We start from the raw sequence: 22,975 nt of genomic DNA, 5'->3' as shown, positions 1-22,975 counted from the left end.
TCATCAAAATGTTTATGTATCTTTAAGTTGTTGAATTCATTCATATATATTTATTAAAAATAAATAAAGATGAATTGTCCTCCTTGTAGTCTTTATTTTCTCTGTCATCAGAGTACTTTCTTTGGAGTACCTGGAAATAAATCGTAGTAAAACATATAAATCAAAGCAACCAACAACCTAATATATCCAAAGAAAACAAGTCTTTGATCCCCTCTATCAATACTTCTAGCAATGTGTCTCCATTGTGTAAGCTGATAACACACAAACACTGAAGTCAGCAGATTTGGGAGTGATGTCATCATTATCCTATTAGCAATTGTACTGTAGATGGTAACAAGTTACAAATACTCTGAAGTTTGTTACCATGCGACAGGTCACATAATTATATAAACAAAACATAGATTTAAAGATTTCTTTTTTTTTTTCTTGGGTAAAAAAAATCCTTCATGAATCAAACCAAAAACATGACCAATCAATTTCATGAACGCATCACATTGTGGGCCTAAAATGTTGAGTAATTTTGTTGGTTGTTAAATCACAGTCACTACTGATCTGTAGACACGTGAACTACGGGATTTCTTCTCATTTCACTGCTTCCAGTTGGAAGATGACTTTTCCCTCGTAGGGGTCATGGAAGTTTTCGTAGCTGATCATTTTGGAGACCACTCTGCACTGGATCTTCGCCTTCTTCCCATTGACCAGGCTGAACCGAACCGCCACCAGCGGGTTGACGTAAGTAGGCTGGACAGCAGGAAGAAGGAGGGACAGCACAGATTGACGTTCTTCTTTGATACCTGATACCTCAATCTGCAATAATCTTGTTAGCTTAGCATTAATACTGCTAAATAGTGAGCATTTCCTTCTACCAGCACATTTGAATCTCTCAAGTTAACATGGTATATCTCATATATATACACTCACCGGCCACTTTATTAGGTACCCCATGCTAGTAACGGGTTGGACCCCCTTTTGCCTTCAGAACTGCCTCAATTCTTCGTGGCATAGATTCAACAAGGTGCTGGAAGCATTCCTCAGGGAGTTTGGTCCATATTGACATGATGGCATCACACAGTTGCCGCAGATTTGTCGGCTGCACATCCATGATGCGAATCTCCCGTTCCACCACATCCCAAAGATGCTCTATTGGATTGAGATCTGGTGATTGTCGAGGCCATTTGAGTACAGCGAACTCATTGTCATGTTCAAGAAACCAGTCTGAGATGATTCCAGCTTTATGACATGGCGCTTTATCCTGCTGAAAGTAGCCATCAGAAGTTGGGTACATTGTGGTCATAAAGGGATGGACATGGTCAGCAACAATACTCAGGTAGGCTGTGGCGTTGCAACGATGCTCAATTGGTACCAAGGGGCCCAAAGAGTGCCAAGAAAATATTCCCCACACCATGACACCACCACCACCAGCCTGAACCGTTGATACAAGGCAGGATGGATCCATGCTTTCATGTTGTAGACGCCAAATTCTGACCCTACCATCCGAATGTCGCAGCAGAAATCGAGACTCATCAGACCAGGCAACGTTTTTCCAATCTTCTATTGTCCAATTTCGATGAGCTTGTGCAAATTGTAGCCTCAGTTTCCTGTTCTTAGCTGAAAGGAGTGGCACCCGGTGTGGTCTTCTGCTGCTGTAGCCCATCTGCCTCAAAGTTCGACGTACTGTGCGTTCAGAGATGCTCTTATGCCCACCTTGGTTGTAACGGGTGGTTATTTGAGTCACTGTTGCCCTTCTATCAGCTCGAACCAGTCTGGCCATTCTCCTCTGACCTCTGGCATCAACAAGGCATTTCCGCCCACAGAACTGCCGCTCACTGGATGTTTTTTCTTTTTCGGACCATTCTCTGTAAACCCTAGAGATGGTTGTGCGTGAAAATCCCAGTAGATTAGCAGTTTCTGAAATACTCAGACCAGCCCTTCTGGCACCAACAATCATGCCACGTTCAAAGTCCCTCAAATCACCTTTCTTCCCCATACTGATGCTCGGTTTGAACTGCAGGAGATTGTCTTGACAATGTCTACATGCCTAAATGCACTGAGTTGCCGCCATGTGATTGGCTGCTTAGAAATTAAGTGTTAACGAGCAGTTGGACAGGTGTACCTAATAAAGTGGCCGGTGAGTGTATATAACTATCAATCAGTTTGTTTTATGGGACCACTGCTTAGTTTAGCTTACTTTTAAACAGGACATAAAAGGATCTTGATTCTCACTCACCTGTGCCAGTCTTCCATAGTAAGGGAAGTAAGATAAATCCATACTTCCACCCTCGGGGAAATACTCAATTTTGTCCACATTGTGTTGTCCTTCCTGTGTACATAGACACAGAATTTCATAATGTTTTAACGATAGCACCAATTTTACTGAGGAAGATACGTTTTTCCTCGCCACAAGTAGAACGCAGCCTGTTTAATTACCTCCAACAAGGAGGTTTTGTTTTGTTTGTCATCAGGATCTCAGAAGAAATACTGGCTAAAATGTATAAAACTTGGTGGAAGGGTGGAGTATGGGCCAAGAAAGCACTCCCTGGTTCACAAAATCACATGGCCACTTTTCTAATGAAAAGAGCTGCATTTATGAAAGGTAAGATTCAGTGTTTTGGGAGTTTGGCGCATTCAGCGAATACAAATCAGCTTTAGAGAAATGCAGGACAAAATCATTGGAATACTTCCTGAAAAGGAGATGTACAACTTCAGACACATTCCCTGTGAAATCTGTAATACGCAGTTGTTGCTCACCAATACAGTGCAGTTGACATAAGCAGGATGCTCAGTGTTATTAGAGGGCAAAAAGTTGATGATCTGCAGAGACAAGACAAAAAATGAGCCTTTAGTCATTACTCTGTAACCTGATATTTGTCCATACACTGCATGATCAAACTTTTCCAAATTTGCTCAGAGGGTTATTTTTGGAATAAACCTACCCTGTTCATCTTAATGATGACGCAAGGCATGGTGCAGTTGTAGCCAAAGGTCCGGTCCTCATGTCCTGAACAGGCTCCCAGCATGCTTTGCATGAAGGGGCACACCCACTTGGTGTGGTTCGGGGCAGAGAAGGTGTCCTGGATGAAGTACTTTCCCCTCGTGCAGTTATGTTTGTTACATTCAAGCTGCTTGGTGTCATTGTACGCTGACAGAAACAGACAGAAAGTCAGCGACTGAAATGTTTTTAAAGTGCCTGTACAGAAGGTTTGAGTAACTAAATACTAACGCTCCAGGAAGTCATTGAGGATGTTGGTCATCTTCATCCAGCTGGCCTTGTCTGATGTGTTGTAGGAGATTTCAACAATCTCCTCCCCGTACGTGTTTGGCCACACCATGACCCCTGAACAGAGGCAACAAAACAGCTGGTTGACTAAGGGCTCATTCAGGTTGTTCCTGTCTTAACTCATGTGGTTGCTGTTGGGTTACCCGGAGACTTTAACCGGTCCTGGTAGTCCGGGGCGTACGGATCCAACGTGTACATGAGCGTCCAGATGGCCAGACAAAAGAGGCCCGTCATCACCGCGTAGAAGGCCACATAATACAGACTGATGTACACTGTGAACCAGAGTTTTTATTACTAACACACAGTCAGCGTTACATGTTTTTGGGCCCTCGGTCTGATGCTCGTTTTAAAGCTTAGTGTGTAAAGTCAATTAGAGACATTGAAAAACGAATGTCCACCTTCACAGAGGTCACGGTTTCTACTGTCGATACGAACTAAATTTAATCTGATTTGTAAAATCAGACAGAGGGCAGAGGAACAAAAGAAAAAGCTTATCACAACGTCAGGCTTATCTCTCTGCAAACATACACACTCCCTGTGGTGATATTCACATGACACTGAACACTTTGCATGAGTTAATGATGGGTGTTTATCTTTCACTGTAACGCGCACACAGACACACGACATGACTTATTTATTTTCGAAATATCTTTTATATTTCCATGTTTATGTGTTGGAAGAAGGCAGCATGGCCAGTTTAGCTAGTGTCACAAAAAAACTCAACAAGTAATAAATAAAAAGTAACCCATTGTAAGATATTGGAAATAGATTTTTTCTAAATGTTTTGTAGCAATGGTAACAAAAAGGAAGCAGTAAGTAGACCCTCACCAGCAGTGAATGAATGTCACTTGGCAGTGCGACAAACAACAGTCTTATAAAAAACATGTGGCGTAAGGTCTCTGTATTACGATATTTAATGTTGCAAAAGAGAGGTTAATGACGTTATATTTACCCCATTTCTCTGGTGTTCTCCCCATTAACTTCCCTTCATCGGAGTTCCAGACAAAACGGCCAAAGTCTTCACATCGCTGCCCACAATTCCTCTTCTCCTTCAAGGCGGCCATGATGAACAGACCTTCTCTTCCCTTCACTCGTTTTACCTTTACTTATCTCCCTCTCTCCCTCACTGACAGTGAGATTCAGACAGTGATATCTGTTTCTCCTCTCTCCTCCTTTCAGGTGTGTGCTTTTATCTTTTCGGGCCCTGTTTCATGGTCTCTTACAGTAACTTAAGCTTGAACTCCCTGGACGTCGCTCCAGAGTGTGAGGAATTGTTATCTGGTACTCAGTATTTATAAGGCGGTATAATATAGATAAGGTGGGGATGCTGCGTGTAGGGAGGCTGAGGAGGGACAAAGTAGAAACGGGCTACTTCCCTCTTTTAACCTCCTTCCCTCCTCAGAGGGACCTGAGGATCACCTTGGAAAGCATGGGTTACTAATAGCAACAGTCAAGGTGAACGACTGCATATGATTGGCTCACATTTAAACCTAACTAACGCGCCGGGGAGACGACCCTGGGGTTGATACATTGGCTTTGTCCTCGACTTGTAAAGGAGGACAATTTAAGGGGACTGGATATCATAAATATATTTTTATAGATATGTTCAAAATTCTAAGAACTATACCATCACAAATTCCCAAAGTCAAAGGTGACATCTTCAACTTGACATCTCTCTCTCCCTCTCAGCTTCATGTCATTACCAGCCCTGACGACAGATGGAAACACTGATCTCTCAGTATGCAGCGAGCAAGCGGTTGGATGTACACTATCCTCTGCTTCTGAAGAGTTCATCTTGTTCTTATCTGGGAATTATTCGCATATAATCATCTGCTTTCCTGCTCTCTGTGCCATCTGGTCACCTCAACTCATGCATCTTGTCTTCTTTGGCTTTTTGCACATATTTCTCCAGCCCCACTCTTTTCAACTGCGTTGCCATGGATATCGGTGGCACGACGACAGCGGTGGCCAACTCTGCCTACACCTCAGCCCGCAGCAGCTTTGATGGCCCGGGCCAACCCTGAATCCAACCTAGAGCGTGAGTACCAATCATGATAATATGCTAAAAATGTAATGTAGTCTTGTGTTTCATTATTTCCACGTATTTAAGTTGTTACGCTGCTTTTCGAGGTCACACCATACTGGTTTAACAGTGAATTATGGGGTACTGTTATCTTTTGGACCAATACAATATTTTTATTAACAGTTTATAAATGTGCTTGTGGGAACGGCTGTGCTTAAAGGTGGGACAATACAGCAGCTCAAAAGCTCACTGATGAACACGTTATGTCTCGTTTTTGTTTAAATCGTTTAAATTAGGTGGTTGTACTCAGGGACTTCCTGGAGTTTAAAACAGAACCAGGCAAGCTGCCTTAAGCGAGACACAGGCGGTGTCTTTCTCATCATCTCACCTAAGTGAATAACACGTGGGCATATATATATATATATATATATATATATATATATTAAACTGACTGGGAAGTGAAGGGAAGAAATGGAAGTCTCTTCCCTTCACTTTGAAAGGTTTGTCTCATTATTGTCCTCTTGAGGTCAAACACGCTAAATTACACTTCTCAGTCTCCCTTCCTACACAAGGACGTCTCTCAGTTATCGTCCCACTACAGGTGAACGTGTCACAGGCGCATTGTTGCGGGTCAACACTGGTATCAGTGACGCGCACAGCTCTTGACTTTACCCAGGTGTGTGTTTGTTCTCCCCGGTAACGTGCGTATCTCTGACCTTGGTCTGGCTGTCGAGCTGGCTGATGGTCAGTTCAAAATCAAAGGTTACGCCGGGACTCCAGGTACAGTTTAAACAATACCGAGATAAAATATTTATGGTTTTAGCCGCTCTCACAACAGGATCTGTGGACGACAACCGAAACCTACAACAGTGTGTTGTTGTGCCTGGAGAAATTAAGTGTTTCTCAAACTCTGGCCACGGCCAGTTCAGTTGGAGCAATGGTAAACATACTGTGTTCAAGTATTCTGCAAGTATGTTAGATAGCTTAATGCATAGTAGTGCTTAGTGTTAAAAAACTGCATTTGATGCACAATACAATGAATATGTTGAAGTTAGAATGAGTACTTTACCCTTAAATGAAGTGTTGTAAAAGTTTCCCAAATATTAAAATAGTTTCTCAAGTGACAGGGGTACACGTGAGTTACTGTTTCAGTAGTAGCAGCTGCATCTTTAATGTAGGGAAATCTCATAATGTGACTCTTTGATCTCAATATTTTAGTTTTAAGAGATACAGTATTCATGCAGATTTATTTGATTATTAGTTAAGGACTTAACTCACGAAAGGTCGTGACCTCTTTTCTATCGTCGGAAGGTTTCATGGCTCCTGAGCTGCTTAAAGGAGAAGAGTACGACTTCTACTTCACTTTGGGGGTCTGTATGAGTTCATGGCTGCTAAGGGACCTTTCAGGACCCGAGGAGAAAAGGTATTCTGTGTATGACTTGTTTGTTTTATCCACAAATATTAGACCTGGTTTTATATTCGTTGTGTGTTTTAAACACACTTTTTTTGGTGGGCTCTTTGTCTCTTCTCACAGTCTTCCAGCTGGTATTTCTTTCTGTCAAGTAAAGTCAAATGTAATTCAGTACGGATTTAAAAAAAAGACTTCATGGCTCAGCTTTGCCTTACTGTGGCCTGATGCTGACACTACAGTGAAAGACGAGGCCATCATTGAACCAGTGGTGGAGGAGGTACTCATACTCCTTACATAAATAAAAGTAGTAAGTAACTGTAACTGTGTAGTAGTTTTTTGTTACAAGTGGAATATTTTACTTAAAAGTTCTGTGGGGAAAACTGTACTGTTCTCTAGATGATCGTGAAGAAGCCTTAAAAGAGTAATAATACAGGAATCCTTCAAGAAACACATCTCAGAATGGGGCTGTCTTTAATGTTCACACCAGCTATGTTTCACAATGTCTCCCATTTTGGAAAAGACTCAAAGACCAGAGTTTCTGGCTGAATCTGATCTAATTAGGTTTGCATTAAATCAAGAATGTATCATATTATTCCCCATCTCTATTTACTCCGAAACAAAGTGCGTCGGTGCACCCTGATTGGCTAAGAGATGAAATGCTCCAAGCTGCTCTCAACACTTAATTAGACGCCTCCACAACAGGGAATCTGACTGACCCTCCAATTTTTAAATAAATCGGTGCAAAGTACAAATTATTAACATAGTACGCTGTACTGTAGAGGATTCACAGTACAGCGTATTCAGTGTTATTCCTTCAGAATGTTCTACAGACTTTTAAGAGGATCCTTTTTTGTGCTGTTTGGAGTTGGAGAATAAGGTGGTGAAGAAGGTGTATTCTGATGGATCCGGTATCGTACCCACCGCGGTTCAGTGAGAGCGCTCGGTCCATCTGTGAGGGTCTGCTGTCCAAAGAGGTCGACAAGAGGCTCGGCTTCTCGTCACGGGACATGTGACGAGATCAGGGCGCACGCCTTCTTCAGCCAGATCAACTGGAGGAAACTCAACGCAGGTCTGTTCATATCATCAAGGTTTCTTCATTTTACCAGTTTTGTCTGTTTGCATATATCTGTTTCTCCAGCTTTTACAGTTTTAACTACTTTTTAATTATTCATTTTGAAAGTATTTCACTATTGCATACTTACAATTTATTGAACCTTCAGTACATGCATCTTGAATAATGTTATGGTTCGACTTTCTCTACAATCAATTATGTTTTTAAAACGCAAACACTTCTCCAATGTTCACACAAAACGAGGGTTTCTATTGTTGTTTCATACAAGTCATGTCGTTTTTAAGCTCTTTTTCTTGTTAAACATTGTTTGCCATTCAAAATGGTAACATGTTCATGACTTTTGTCAGAATCTTATTGGATAATTGACAGAAATCCATCTTTGCGTGTTTTCATCCGTTCGGTAAAACCCACTGATGAAGGTTCTGTGCTGGCACCCGGTTGAATACAAACACTTTTCCGTTGAGTTCAATGTGTTGAAAGGATTGTTTTATGCTCATCCTTAGGGATCGTCGACCCCCCCTTTTTGCCGAACTCGAAGACTCGTTTACGGCAAGGACGTCCACCACGTCGGGGCCCTCTCCACGGTTAGAGGCGTGCAGCTTGAACACAAGGACGAGGATTTCTTTAACGAGTTTGCCTCTGGGAACATCTCCATCCCCAGGCAGGAGGAAATGATCGAGATGGGGATCTACGGCGAGCTCACGCTCTGGGGAGCAGATGACGCTTTGCCCAAGGACCTTCGGCGGGAATCGACCCTGGAGCAGCCGGCCAAGTCCTCCACCTGCACGTTGTCATGACAACACGATGACCAAAGAAACACCCAGCTGTTAGTGAACTATTTTACATGACTGCAGTCTAATAGATAAGGTGAACATTCAGTAAGACACTTTTAAAGTGTGGCTTGAGGATCATTTAAGCGTTAATTTGAGCTCCATGTGACGTGCAAAGAACTGAAGAGGGTCACGAGGCTTCACTGATGCAGTAAATATACATAATGTTGGGGTACTCTTGAAAACAAGAGATGCTATTGCTTCCCTAGTTACCATGGTGATTGAAGCGCCACGGTGAAAGGACAGAAAAAGAAAAAGATTTTGCACAAAACTACCGATCAAAGCCCTGCCACCGATTTTAAAACCATGAGCGCAATCACCCAAATATTGTTGTCATCGCGGATTACAGGCTCGGCCAAACGCATTGACGTCCTTATTTTGGACTCTTGTGACTCTTATGACACCTGAAATGCTCTTGTTATTTGAGATTGATAGCTCGGTACTTTATGGTGTCAGGGATCTCATGCATAGCTTCATATTGCTTGGTAACCCAAAACCTTTAAACATCTGAATACGACAAATTATTTGAATGAAATAGAAATAGAAGTTAGAGAAAGCCAAGCTCAAAAGGAAGAAGACAAAAAGCAGGTGAAATGATTAAGTAATTAATTAGTTCATTTTCTGTAGATCAACTTATTGAGTACTTTAAGTTTCACAGTTTACACAATACATAAATTATATTGCCACTATGAATTATCACAAGTTACAAGAAACGCTCTCCTGCATTGTAAATGAATAATAAAAGCTCTATGTAGTGTCCAACATTATCAATCATTTGTTTTATATTTTAAAAACAGAATAAATAAATAAAAGGCCACAAGGCTTGTTTTTAAAGTTGACCAATGGAGGGCACTGTAACCTCGCATCCACGCTGCAGCATCATACCAGGGATGTTCCAGCCTGTGGACACTAAAACTCACTGTAATATATAGAAAAACACATCAATAAAACTCAAATCACTATAAGAATATAATATAGAGTTTACCCAAATATACTGTGAATATTTGAGCCCAGTCCAAAAGCTGAATTAAACTTATGTAAGATAGATGATTAAATAATTGATGGCTGGTGAATGCAGAGAGCTGATTGGTCTCTCTCTCGCTCTCTCGCTCTCTCTCTCTCTCTCTCTCTCTCTCTCTCCCCATCTCTCAATCTCTCTCTCTGAGGATAGAAGAAAAGTTGAACTTGTCTGTGCTCCGGATCAGCTGTAAAAATCAATATGAAACTACAATCGTATTTAACATAACATGTTTAAATTGTGAGAGAAGGAAGCATCTTGTTCGCAGCGTATTGCCTGAGGAGGATTGTGTTTTAAATCTACAGGGACAGAAGACGCCTCCCTTTAGCTGCCCGCGCTGCTTTCATCCATTTCTAAAGATAATTCATCCAGATTGAGGCAAAATGCAGCAGCCTGAAACGCAGCGGACAATTCAGCAAACAGCGACACAAGTACTGGATCCATCAGGTAGGCTCCGACATGTTGTCATCCTGAGCTCTTCTAACCGCACTCTGCATGAAGCTGCAAGTTAACGTAGCATCTGTAATCTTATCAGCACCTTATTCATAACATGTCTTTTCTTATAGTGTCTTTAAACTCAATGAAAAGAGAACTTGGAAAGCAAACACTGGATCATTTGTGTCTAATTCATTTTAGAAATTCTTAGAAAGCTCCTCGCTCGTCTTCAGAGGCGGAGAGTATTTACTCAGGTGTACCTCAAACATGAATTTCTGAAGTATTGCAGTATATCTTCTACCACTGGTTACTTTTCTGATTAAGATTTGGAAAATATGTATTATAATAATTACCACTGTTAATAAAGCAATCTACGAAACCTTAGATAGACTAAAAAAAAGAGATATTAATGACAAAACCAACAACATGCATATGTAATAAGACGTCTTGTAATTGGGGAAATTAAACCAGACAAATTATATGAAGCCATTCTACAGTAGGCAAGGATTGAGTAGACAAAGTACTTTTGCCCTTTGGATCTTTCCGTACATTTTGATAAGTAATTAAGTGAGAATATGAGTGCAGGGTTTGCACTTGTTTTACATGATGTTGTAGTGGTACTTTTAAGTAAGTAAATTATCTGTATTCCTCCACCAAGAAATTAAATAATAGTATGATGCAATCATTTAAATATGTTTAGGTTCTGCAGAGTTTGAGATTTTATATTGAGAATGAGGTCGAGTGTCATCCAGAGGTTGCAGGGCGAAGTGAATGCAAAGAGCTCTCCTGTCACTCATCCCCAGCTCAGTACTTGCGGCGGAGGAAAGCGGCCCTGTGGGTGACGGTGTCCCTGCTGGCCCTGGCTCTGTTGGTGCTTGCTGTGGGTCTCATCTCCGCCACTCGCACAGACAACGTGCCTGTGGCTGGATACTACGCCGGCATCACTGTGAGTGACGGACACCACCCCCCTCCCGTCTCACGTTCTCAAACCGTAAACCAATTTGTGTTAAAAACCTCCACTTTCATCTCCCTACAGCTGAGTTTTGGAGCTTTTCTGGGGATTGTTGGCATCCACCTGGTGGAAAACCGCAGACCCATGGTGAGTCTGTTCCTCTGGCTCTCACCTCATCATCGTTCCATCCCATGTGACACCTTAATGGTCTTCCTTTAGACCCCTCCACTATACTCAACTTCAACCAGAGTCTTATTGTTGCATGCATATTTGGTATGTTATTATTTAGCAGCCACATTTGACAATGAAAGCTGGCAGGTGAGTGGAGCATTAAGCTAAAGACGCCTTATTAAAAGTTTTAAAGGTCAAAATTGGTTAACAGCTTGTTCTGCTGCGCTCAAGCAGCCAAAGAGGATTCTACTGATGTTACATGATGTAGCTTTCATGCTTTCATCGTGATCGTCGGCCCTTTTTTGTTTTGTTTACAACAACAGCCAGAGTTGTTTGTAGCTTTTTTGTCAGCTTTTCAAGCTTCATAATGTTTACCTGTTCCTGGAATACAGGACATATATACCCCGTGAATTAGAAGATTATGTTACCAACTTTGCAAATTCACTAAACTGTTTTACGGGAAATTGCTCTATTATGAGCAAGAGGCAAATCCGATTAGCCGATGGCAGCCGTAATGTGTTCTTTGTCCTTGTGGCCCGGTCAGAGCACACGACTGGGTTTGTGGTCGAGGGAAGTGAATGTGATCGGCAAGAGGGGAAATTACATTAGTATTGGTCAGTTGCTGACAGAGCTGCATTGTTTCAGAAAGGGACACAAGTATAACACAATCAAAGCGCCTCTCTGTCCAACAGAGCCAATTCCAGGTGGACTGAAGACCTGTCTGAAACGGTTATTGACTCTTTCATGATTCTCGTTCTAACTTGGTAAAAAGTAAAAGAATGGAAATTAGAAACTCCACTTTGAGACCTTTGCACTGCTCTAAAAGAAATAAATCACAATTAAAGTAAACAGAAGCTGAAAATCTGACCTCCAATCTGCGTCATTTGTAGCAAATGCTGAAGAGCCGGGGGAAACTGAAGCGGAAACCGTTTCCTAATGTTGGAGTCAGTATCACATTCACAGGACATGAGACCCGGCAAGGATTGAAGAGGACACCAGTGACACAGAAACTTTAGCAGATTGAGAGTCCTTGTTTTTCAGGGGGTGATATGTCCTGATTATTATCTAATGTAAGAAGTTTGGAAGTTTATGGGAATAGTTTTATTACATAATTCCGTTTCTCAATGGCTCTTTTATTCCTTTCAAATTGTTTCTCTGATGAAACATTCTATTCTCCGTTAGCATGTATTGTATACTACAGTACTTAAAAGGTGGGTGGAAAAGAAAAAAAGGAGTGACAAGGTATAAATAGAGGAGATATTTAGTTAAAGCTTCAAGGCAAATTCTAAAATCCTTTAACTTTAACTTGACTTATCCTTCATAAACGAATAAATACAGGTGTTAACAGCTCAGAGGTAAAACTTCCAAATGTACATTGAACTACTTGTGTGCAGTGTAATGTTAGAAAACACAGCCACAACATGTTTTAAATGTGTCAACTGGGGGAAAAAGCTAAACAGATAGCAGACATTAGAGCAGATTTTAAATGGCACCTATCAGAGGACATGATAAATCTTTTGCATGATAGGAGTGAACCTGTCACGGTGATCGAGACGTCAGTGCGTGTTGTGAATGTTTTATGTGTCGTTGTCTTACGTTACGCTGCGGCCTACCGCGCCTAATCCCCCTCTGCACCAACACCCTCCTTACAGCCGTGTGTGGTATAATGCAAACATCCCCGAACGGAAAATAAAGCATCATTAAAGACTATTAAATAGCATTTCCTGTGGGCTCTGCCTACATTCAGGTCCTCGCATTGTCTCCCTGGTCGGGTTGCGTGTGTGTGTGTGTGTGCATGTGTGAGCGAGGGGGGTGAGACACGCCCAAAGGCATTCACTACCTGGAGCATCGGCCCGCCTCCCCGACATGGGCTCCCGGGTCTGTGCTTTAAACTTTAATGATGAGATCGCTGCCACGCTGGCGGCGGTCTACGGTGTCTCTTGTGAGGCCCGTGTGGCCCACGGGGCTCCTCTCACGCAGGTGTCTCCTTCCCACCCCGTGTCCGACGCTCGGCCCCGTAACACGAGAGCCGGCTGGCAGGGCGGGCGTGCTCATTAAAGAACAACTAGTGTAACCAACATGCCCACAATGCCAAGGACATCTGAGAGCTCTCCCCTTACGGCGTGGACCTGTCGGGCCTTCGCTCCCCCGACTCCACAACCGTGTGGTTACTACTTCACAAACATGTGAAACAATTCTAATTTAACTATTTTAATTTGAACTGTAAACAGGAACAAGTTAACTTTGTCTATTAGTTTCCATGAATTATGAACACACAGGACACCCTACTTGAGTATGTTTTATGTACAAACAGTGCATATTGCTGTTGTGTGAGTACATAATTGGGGCCTTTTCGTTCATTGTAACAGGTGCATAAATCACTTGATTGTTGGCACCTGAGTAAGTAATTCAGCCACTTTGTAAATGCACATGTTAACATATACTTACCAATGCTGAAGAGGGTTTGTACTGTAATTGTGTAAAAATGACCAGATAAATTCAGCTTAGGGATTCAGATCTACTGTAGTCCATTTTCTAAACTATTTACTACAAAACTAAAACACTAAAACAACAGATGAAAGAAATTCAATGTCAGAGTGAACAAAAAAATCTACTTGCATACTGTACAATGAGCCCAATAGAATAAATAGATACAAAAAGTACCACCAACAAAACTAATTAATCCATCACCTGTAATTATCCACCAAAGAAATCAGTGTTATCTGGTTTAATGGAATGGAAGACGTTTTGCTCTCATTAATTTATGTTCCCAAGAGACACATTTCACAAATGTGTGGTGCGTTGCAGTTAAACACACATTTGTGCTCACTGACATCTCTTGAAAAACAAGTTTTTATCTTATCAACCTCAATTTGGACACTTTTCATTTTGTCTGATCTTGTTCTCTAAAACGTTTTAAATGATGGTGGAGCATGAAATTCTGCCTCCTTGACTTCTTGCTTCAAAGCTATAAAAGGACCTTGACTTCTTTACGACTAAACGCTTCATGTAGCTCATGTTCTTTGTTCTGAAGTCACTGCCTGCATCTCCCTGTCGTCCTTACGCTCACCTTGCAGCCTTGAAGTGCGCAAACGGTGAACCTTTTTAAAGGGCCGTATTTTACCCAACAAGTTTCTTATTACCAGAGTGTCCAGCTGTGTTGGTGATTGGTCACTGGACCACAGAGCAGGGGGAAGAAAGACCTTGCAGCGGTCAGTAACTGAAGTTACACGACCTGATGGGTGTCTCTACTGAAGCCATACAATTCGGCTTTGTTTCTTTATCTCTTTTGTCCCTGATATCTTCTACTCCCAAGTTTCATCCGATGTGTCCCTCTGTTCTTCAGTGGCTGAATATGAAAATAATAAACCCAGGCAAAATTATTATCTGAATCTGAAGGTTTTATACATTTCACTGAGCTTTATAGCGAGTCTCTGGTTTTTGTTTAGCTGTCCAGCTGAAGACTTTTTTGGTCCCTAACAATGAAAAATCTGAAAGAAATAAACTTAAACTATCTGTCCCACACCGAACGACAGGGAGACACAGTCAACAATTACAACGAAGCGGTTCATTAAGAACCAAAAGGGTTAGAAATTTCCCTCAGGACACGATAGAGACCAAACACGGAGCTAAAATAAAAGTTATAATGGTCTCAGGTTCATTAAGTGGACGAGATCAAGTCTCCAAATGAATAATAATGTTGGTCCAAATCAACTTGATGTGTAAAAAAGCAACTAATTGTGCCAAATCAGCTTAAAAAGGGATGACATCAATGTTGTATTCACTACTTGTTTCTGCTGCCCCTAATTGGCCATACAAGTAATTTCAGGTTTAAGAAATGCTACTAATACCTCCATATAAAAACTGCATTTATAAGTAGTAAAAGTCCTTCATTTAAAAATACTACTGACGGAAAAGTACAGACTGTCCACTAAATCCACTAAAGTTGGATTGACTTTTATAGTAATCTTTTTATTAAACTAACATTTGTAAAGTAATTTGTAGTAGTTCAATAAAAAGCAGTTGAATAAAAAGTAAAATATTTTTACGTCAAATTTGGCAGAGTCAAAGTCTAAAGTAGCATAAAATGGTAATTTTTGAAACCACCACAAATGTGATTTAGTTAAACACTTGAGTAATTCTACTTACTTTCCACTAAACCTTCCTCGGTGACTCGACTCCTCAGAGCAGAAAACCACCCTCAGTAAGTCTGTGAGTCTCATCTTTTACAGCATTTGGTTTTTCTCTGTGCTTCAGCATCAAGGGAGATTCAGGGGTTTTGGCGACAGAGTGTGTGTTGAGGTGTTTTATGTGCTGGCAGCTGGTGCTAAGGTAATGTGGAGTAATGCAGTTGTCAGGCTCTATTGTCTTTGCTACTGGCCTCATCTCCCAGTTGCAGCCCATAAAAGCAGAGTCATTTAAAGCGCTAATGAAGTGGAAAGTCTGGGCCAGAGGCAGATAAAACCCACCGGGAAAAAAAGGGTTATTTTCTCCATCCGGCTATGAGGTCATTTTATTCTGGGTTTTTCCTTTTATATTTCCCTTCTAATAATATCTGTTTACAAAAGGTTTTTCAGCCTGTGCTGCTACAAAGCAAACTGATTCTTAAGAGCGGCTTGTGTAAGATGTTCATTTGAAGCCTCGCATGATTTGCAGCACAGCTCCACACGACGTCAATCAGTGAAAACACCTGAGCAGGTGTGCAAGACCTTTAACAAGTGAACCTGCTCACGTCCTATTGGTCGGCATGATTTTGCATTATTTGAAATATTTTCTTCATTTACTTGATTTAATGATTTATTCAGTTATTTATTGCACCGAACGTAAAACGCATATTTTCAGCAAACTAGAACTCTGCCGTGACTAACTTTATTATTCAACTGTAATTTTCTCACAAAATGTCTTGAGTGAAAAATATTGGGATTCTCATCCCTTGTTGGGAAAAACCTTTTATTTTAGTTTTAGTGGTTTCAGTTGAAAAAGGGACGAAAAATACAGGAATACAAAGAAAGCGATCCACCGGAAAGAACAATCCCTGAGAAATAGTTACTCACTTCATTTTTGTCAGAATCTTTCAACCAGAAAAAGCTCTTCATGGATTAAAGGGATTTTATTGAAATCTCTTGAGGAAAATTTACACATGCTAAATGGCATCAGAAATCAAGTAAAGGGAACAAAAGACACACGCATCCAATAAGTAATTCATGCCAATGAAGCATCATTAATTATTTAAATTACAGCTAGACTATAAAACAACTACTTATTACCTGTGGGGACAAACTTACTTTCCACCCCCTACCATTAGATTAGATGAAAGGAAAATGGTGTGTTTTTAATCTCCTGCTTTAGTGCAGCGCGGTCGGTCCTGGAGGAGCGATTGGACAGAAAACGATGCTCAGTGATAAAGTTCACGATCCGACATCTGTGATCAGACAGCTGGGTCTGCTGGTGTGAGGGAGAATGTAATATCAGAAAAGCACTTTGTCTTACAGTAAGAGCCAAATTGTTTGTGTCCCAGATTTAAGGTTATTGATCAGGGATTCGAGTCTTGGGCTCAGTTTGCAGAATTGTGTAAATGAGTGAGATAAGCAACATTGTGTGTGTGTGTGTGTGTGTGTGTGTGTCATCAGATTGGGAGAATTAGATTGACCTTTCTGGTACAAAAGGCCATTCCTCTGTCCTGTGCGCCTCTACTGTGCCCATAAATTTACCCACAAGGCACCTCTGCGTTGGCAGAGCAAGAAGCCGTACATTTCCTTTATCGTCCTGCAGGACAGACGCTACAGGCGACCAATCAGGACCCACCAAGACGCAGGGTGTGTGTGTGTGTGTGTGTTAAGGTTATGATTGGAACGTATACATGGTTCTCTTATATAGAAATGTTGACATATTCATTGAGAAATAAGTTATTAAATGAAAATGAACTTACCATCTTGATCTCTTCAAGCTGGTGGCATCGATCATATTCATCAGCATGGGAGTGATTGCGTCTTTCTTCTGTGCCATTGTGGACGGGATCATTGCTTCAGAGTTCATCGTAAGTATAAAATGTATTTTAGATGCCTGCATGGAAAAGAGCATTTTTTTTTGTCCTCAGAAATGCATTTACACACCAAATTGAATCACACACGCTTAGGTCGACAGAAACTTGGCCCCCAAAGAGGCACAATAAGGCTGCCCTTGTTGCATTAGTGAGATCAGGAACTTTTCAGAGGAAACCAGATAGAACTGTTGCTAGCTGTCGTCCAGACAAACTAATCCCAGTGCCCCACCTGCAGAGAGCCGATGAGCTGGGAAATATCCAACATTACATTATGTTTTAACAGAGAATTGATATCCAGAAAACATTCTTGCAATGGGCAGATGTGTGCACATATAATATTTTATAATAGCAAATTAAGTAATTCCCAAATACATTGTCCCTTTCATTCTCTGTCCCAATACAAACATATTCATAATACACTGTGTTTGTATTTGGTTCTTTGTTTAGACAAGCAGAGGCCTCATTAAACATTTGTTCAGTTTAACATCATTTGTCCCCCTGTAGCATCACTCAGAGGACAACGACAAATTCTCTAGAAACAACCCCCATAATAAATTACTACACGAGAAATGACATTTTTACAAATACCTGAATTTGGAGATAAAATTCAAAATTCATAGTGGTCAAATAAGGGGATTGTTGCTTCCTTACTGAGTATCCGAGATGCTCTCTGTGTTCGGATGTGGGGACACGCACACCTCAGGTTGTCACATCAGCGTAATGCATTTTAATGAGTCTTAATGTGTATGAACCAGAAAGAGATTAAAAAGCTGGCACTGAGTCACTGATATTGATCAACAATGCTATCAAACCCTCTGCATATTTATTTATTTTGTGCTCACTGGATGGTAAAATTTATATTTATTGCTCCTTGAAGCTTTGGACAATGAAAATGATTATATTACCTTTCACAATATATCGAGCCTGCTGAAATGTGATGCTGTAGGATTGGGAGGTCAGTGCAGTGGACGGGTTTGAGCCGGCACGCGCTGTAAACCTTCACTGCTGCAGAGATGCAGAAGCAGGATCGAGAGAATAACACAAACCAGGGTTCATATAAAAAGTGCATCATTTAATCACACAGATTTACTCCAGAAAAGAACAGGAAAAAACATTTGACTCTCAGCTGTAGTGTACGACAAGTGGATTGATTTATCCCATGCTAGGTTGTGTGTGGCTTTTGTTTTTAACAAATGGGTCTGTCTTTGTAACAAACAGGACATAAGGCCCTTGCAGGAGGACATGTGTGACTATTACGCCAGTGGAGCGGGCTACGCCTACGACAACTACTATACTGAGGTGATTCATACTCAAAAATATTATATCATAGATGTACAATTTGATGTCTCAGTTACTGTCTTTTAAGTGTTGTTAAGGATGCTTTAAGTGGATTTCAGGTTAATTTTTAGGATTATATGTTCATTGTCATTGAAGCCTTAAATAACAACAAATTCACAAAGTGAGCAGCGTCACCTTGTGGTCTAATGGTGCTACTGCATGTAAAGCAACAACTGCATCTGCATCACTTTGCATCAAACTATAAGAGAATATAACTTCTGGATATTATATTACATGGGGTTGATAAACTTTTATCCCAAATGAATAAAAGCTCCGAGAGCCACTTTAACTCATCAGAGCTCTCACGCTGCAGGTGACGTGCCGTTCGTTTGACAAAGCCTGCAAGCTGAAGCTGAGGAGCAACACCTGCTACTGCTGCTACCTGTACAACTGTGCGAGGTGAGAAGACCCCCCCCCCCCTTTTTGGCATTTGTTTAACATTTATCCGTGCAGCTGCAACTTACTTGGGACAAGCACAGACCATACAGCTGGGTGTATGTTTACATCCCATTACCTTCCATTTTGCATGTGCTTTACATTAAGGCAAAGTATTTCCACACTTTTTATTTCAACATTTTACACCCAGACAACAACAATTCATTTAATTACACTAAAGTAGCTATCTCGGTTACTTCAATCTTGCTGGAGTGTGGGTGAATATGTTTGGGTGAATGTATTATTGTCAATAACAATGTGATAAAATATAGATACTACAGTAAAGAGCGATGTGAAAACAGCATTCTAGATTTCTATTTGAGTTACATCTACAGCTCCACTGCTGGAAAAAATCCCCCTCGTGATTTTGGCAATTTCTTGCATTCATTTAAGAAGTTCCTATTCCACGGCCAACATGTAAAAGCAGGATGTTGAGAGTTTTCCATGAACACACACCAAAGAGGAAGAGTTTCCCCAAAAAGTTCCTCTTTGGTTATTAGGCTGATGAATGGCTGCCTGGTGGGCCAATGAAGTCATGGACAGTGAGAGGGATTGTTCCTCTTCCTTCCCTCCTTCAAGTGTTTTGGAAAATGATTGCCGTAAGCGTTATGGCACGGCATTTTGTTTGACTGTAGTTTTCTTGAAGTATTATCCAAAAAAAAAGAGAGCTTCCCTTTATTAAGCATTACCTGGCAGCAGACAGTTCTGATACGATAATGGAGCAGAGGAGGCATATCCCCAGTCCCGCTGTGAAGAAGGTCTCTGGTGCACACGCTCTGGGACGTAGGGCCCCGAGTGAAATGCAAAGCCCAAGTTGTCTTTGCCACGTTACGCTTAGCTCTGCCTCCTGCTCTCTTCACCTTACAGCACAGAGTTCCACACACAGTACTACGCCTTCACCGGGGTCAGCAGCTGCTGGGATGTGATCCACCTGCACCGTCTGCTGTGGGCCTCGGTGGTGCTCAACGTGTTGGGCTTGTTCCTGGGCATCATAACCGCCGCGATCCTCGGAGCGTACAAGGACATGGTGAGCGGCGGTCGAGCAAAGAGGCAGTTGGGCTGCATCTGTACTTGTACTCGGCAAAAGAAAATGATTAAGAAGACGTGAAAGCAGTGGGATTGCTGAGAGGAATATTTATATTTGATGTAGTGCATGGCTCACAAAGACTGTGACGAGGGATTTTTCAATACACTTGTGCCTTAAAACTATACTTACCTTCCCATGATGCCTGCAGGCCGCATCGTAAAACATCTGTTGTGTGTAATTCCTGAGCTCCACGTGTTTATTTGAAAAGGCAACTCGCTCACTGCAGCTGGCTTCAAAGCTGTTCAAGGTTACACGTGTCACTGAAGGTGGAATCTGATCGATTTGCTTTCCACAACTCGTCACAAACTGCTGCACTGTGTTGAATACTATGTTCCCTTATTTATTTATTTTAACTTTAAGAAAGCTTTGTTGAAATATAAAGTGTATTATCGTGTTTGGTTTCACTTTTTCAACATCTATGAAAGAACTAAAAATTCATCTTATGAGTTAAAGAAACTCACATCTTTGATCTTATTCATTTTCCGTACTGATCATACATCATTTACCTCTTACACAATGAAAAGTATCTTTCCTGTGTAACCACGATTTTATTGTTTCCTGCAGCAGAAGCCGACTCCGCAGGTGGCCGCCAGCCCGACTCCGGCCCCCCACATCCTGTACAACCCGACGCAGCACATGGTCAGCTACGCTGGCTTCTGCCCCTCAGGACAAAGCCTGCCCTCCTACCCCAACTATCCAACAAACATGCAGGTACAACACAGAGAGAATCACCCACAGAAGACACATGTTCACCCGGGAGGGAAAGCCACCGTGTGAATAAACCAATCAGTGATGGCTGGATTTAATTTGGCTGACTTAATTCTGTGGAACAGGCCGATCTCCTACTCCAGTGTATTAGTTTGGAAACCACATGAGCAGCACATTATCACTCATGTTTTGGCTGAATAAGAACAACAAAACGATTCATCTTTCATTGCTGCCACATCACCTTCCTAATGGGGATATCTGCCCCTAAACACGTGGACGTAGGGCAAACCCTGTTCACTCATTAAGATCATTCGTCCGTCCATCTATCCAACTATTTGATTGATTACTATGACATTTTGACATTCGTGGTGCCCAGGGGATGAATCCAACAGTTTGGTTATCCTGACTTTCTTTGTCGCACTGTGAAACGTTCCCTCTGGATGACTTGTTATTGATTTCATCACCCTGTAACTTTTCATTCGCCAACATCTACTCATTGTGCACTTATGCAACGATCAGGCCAACACACACATAATTAAGCAAACGCACATGCTAGAATGTCAGCAATGCCATTATGTGTGTCAGCAGTCAGAGCGTAGATCATAAGGAGGATACAAACCAGGCCTCACATGAAAATGTCAGGAATGAACTTAGGTATCTTTGGCCGTACTTCCACATACCAGTGCAAGCTACCACTCCCTGTCTGTTCACCTCTCCCACAGCACAACAGCAACTATCAGCCACCTGCTACTCCCCAGATGATCCCCGAGGGAGGCTCTGCCTCTAACTGCTGCCTCTCCGAGGAGAACCAGAGCCAGCAGCCCCCTCAGACTCAGCCCCAGCCTCAGGGGGCCACCCAGGAGCCAGGCGGCTACATGCTGACACCCAACGCCCCCGTCCTCTACGGATCCGCCTACAGCCCCTTTGAGAAGCCGCCACCGTACGCCTGCTGAGCCACGAGACTAACATCTGGGGCAAGATGGATAAATTCCATCTCCATCTGGTCGGACTGAATGCAGCACGATGCATTTCATAGGTGACCTTGTAGATGGAAAACAAACAGTGAGCTTCTCTACTACACAGTGGTGTGTATATATATATATATGCTACATTTCACGTGGTGGCCCTGAGGAGAGACACAGATCTATAGCTATGTAGTGTGATTATATAGACACGAGTAAGGTATTTCATGTGAATTCCTTTAAAGGAAACATGCTTTTTTGCCTTTTGGTGTTTCTTGCGTCTCTTGAGTTAAACGAGGAGACTGATTCCCCTTTTCTTCAGTCACAGCTAGCAGCGTAGCAATAAGACTGAAAACGAGGGGGAAACTGCTAAGAATAAAACCTTGGCCCGCCAGAGCCCGTAAATCTCAATAATTATCTTGAGATATTTCCATAGTTTAATCTGCACAGAAAATGAAGTTTAATTCTGTACTTTTTGGTAAGATGCCATGTTTCTCAGCAAGAAAGCAAAGGTGTATTTCCAAAAAAGCTAACCATAAGAAGCTTCCATGTGACTCGTGAATAGGTGTATAGTGGTATACTTGACTGTGACCTGATAGTTGTTCCTATTCTAATTTGTCTAGACTGAAGTTAGTCATCATTGTCTGTCTATATATTAACTAATGTGTAAGTACTAAAAAGGGCTTTCTTGAAATGTGAAATGTAGAGTAAACAACAATGATATTGCTGTTATTTCATTATGTAAGTGTGGATCATCTAATGTGAACTTTAAGTCAACACACTGTATTATTGAAGATGCATGTTAACTGCTGTGGGATTAGACGCTGTAGCTGTTTTAAAAAAACAAAATGTATTAGTCACATTTAAGAAATACACACAATGCACACAAAATAAAGATTGAGTAAGGGCTTTATCAGTCTCTCGTATAATTGAAGAGTTTGATTGCAAGGAGTTAAATGAGAAGGTTGATATCAACCCCCCCATGTAGCAGTACTTTTATTTCCTAAAAAGTTTATTTTTCTTTCCACAATATAACGTTCCAGCAAAGCTTACTCCAGAACCAGTTTTCATAGTGTTTTGCCTTAAAAATATATATATATTTGAACTCAATCCAAAAGCTGTGTTGGAAAAAGATATTCAGGTAAACCTCGGGTTTATAACAACGCGCCACACACTGATCAAGACATTCAAGTAATGTTGAAGTAATCACACG

The 22,975-nt window shown here is 41.5% G+C and overlaps 2 protein-coding genes and 1 non-coding gene across 3 annotated transcripts; 2 read left to right on the top strand and 1 right to left on the bottom strand.

Moving 5' to 3' along the window:
* Positions 1-74: 74 nt before the first annotated feature.
* LOC119229020 (potassium-transporting ATPase subunit beta-like) lies at positions 75-4,572 on the bottom strand. The gene is made up of 7 exons (XM_037489102.2): positions 4,230-4,572; positions 3,421-3,549; positions 3,221-3,334; positions 2,934-3,139; positions 2,749-2,811; positions 2,228-2,320; positions 75-741 (listed from the first exon to the last, which is right to left on the bottom strand). Exons 1-7 carry the CDS (start codon positions 4,339-4,341, stop codon positions 583-585), a joined length of 876 nt encoding a protein of 291 aa, XP_037344999.1. The 5' UTR covers positions 4,342-4,572; the 3' UTR covers positions 75-582.
* Positions 4,573-6,883: 2,311 nt separating this feature from the next.
* LOC119224643 (uncharacterized) lies at positions 6,884-8,446 on the top strand. The gene is made up of 3 exons (XR_009956059.1): positions 6,884-6,988; positions 7,577-7,780; positions 8,287-8,446. It is a non-coding gene; the product is annotated as an uncharacterized LOC119224643 (transcript).
* Positions 8,447-8,471: 25 nt separating this feature from the next.
* On the top strand, positions 8,472-22,665 carry LOC119194144 (transmembrane protein 255B). The gene is made up of 10 exons (XM_062561984.1): positions 8,472-8,609; positions 9,937-10,078; positions 10,870-11,012; positions 11,103-11,165; positions 17,137-17,226; positions 18,451-18,531; positions 18,884-18,969; positions 19,873-20,032; positions 20,657-20,803; positions 21,523-22,665. Exons 2-10 carry the CDS (start codon positions 10,015-10,017, stop codon positions 21,751-21,753), a joined length of 1,065 nt encoding a protein of 354 aa, XP_062417968.1. The 5' UTR covers positions 8,472-8,609; positions 9,937-10,014; the 3' UTR covers positions 21,754-22,665.
* Positions 22,666-22,975: the final 310 nt, after the last annotated feature.

Source organism: Pungitius pungitius, chromosome 4 (assembly GCF_949316345.1).
Source record: "Pungitius pungitius chromosome 4, fPunPun2.1, whole genome shotgun sequence".
In the NCBI taxonomy this organism is placed as follows: Eukaryota; Metazoa; Chordata; class Actinopteri; order Perciformes; family Gasterosteidae; genus Pungitius; species Pungitius pungitius.
Note: the sequence above shows the minus strand (reverse complement) of the source record. Positions and strands in the feature narration are given on the sequence as shown.

Bases quoted from the DNA above. Each gene is read 5' to 3' on its own strand.
- LOC119194144 (XM_062561984.1), top strand. From the start codon at position 10,015: ATGCAGCAGCCTGAAACGCAGCGGACAATTCAGCAAACAGCGACACAA. The intron at 18,970-19,872 runs GTGAGAAGACCC...TTCACCTTACAG, and splicing joins TACCTGTACAACTGTGCGAG to CACAGAGTTCCACACACAGT. The intron at 20,033-20,656 runs GTGAGCGGCGGT...TGTTTCCTGCAG, and splicing joins TCGGAGCGTACAAGGACATG to CAGAAGCCGACTCCGCAGGT.
- LOC119229020 (XM_037489102.2), bottom strand. From the start codon at position 4,341: ATGGCCGCCTTGAAGGAGAAGAGGAATTGTGGGCAGCGATGTGAAGAC. The intron at 3,550-4,229 runs GTAAATATAACG...TCTGGTTCACAG, and splicing joins GAGAACACCAGAGAAATGGG to TGTACATCAGTCTGTATTAT. The intron at 2,812-2,933 runs GTAGGTTTATTC...TTGTCTCTGCAG, and splicing joins TCATCATTAAGATGAACAGG to ATCATCAACTTTTTGCCCTC.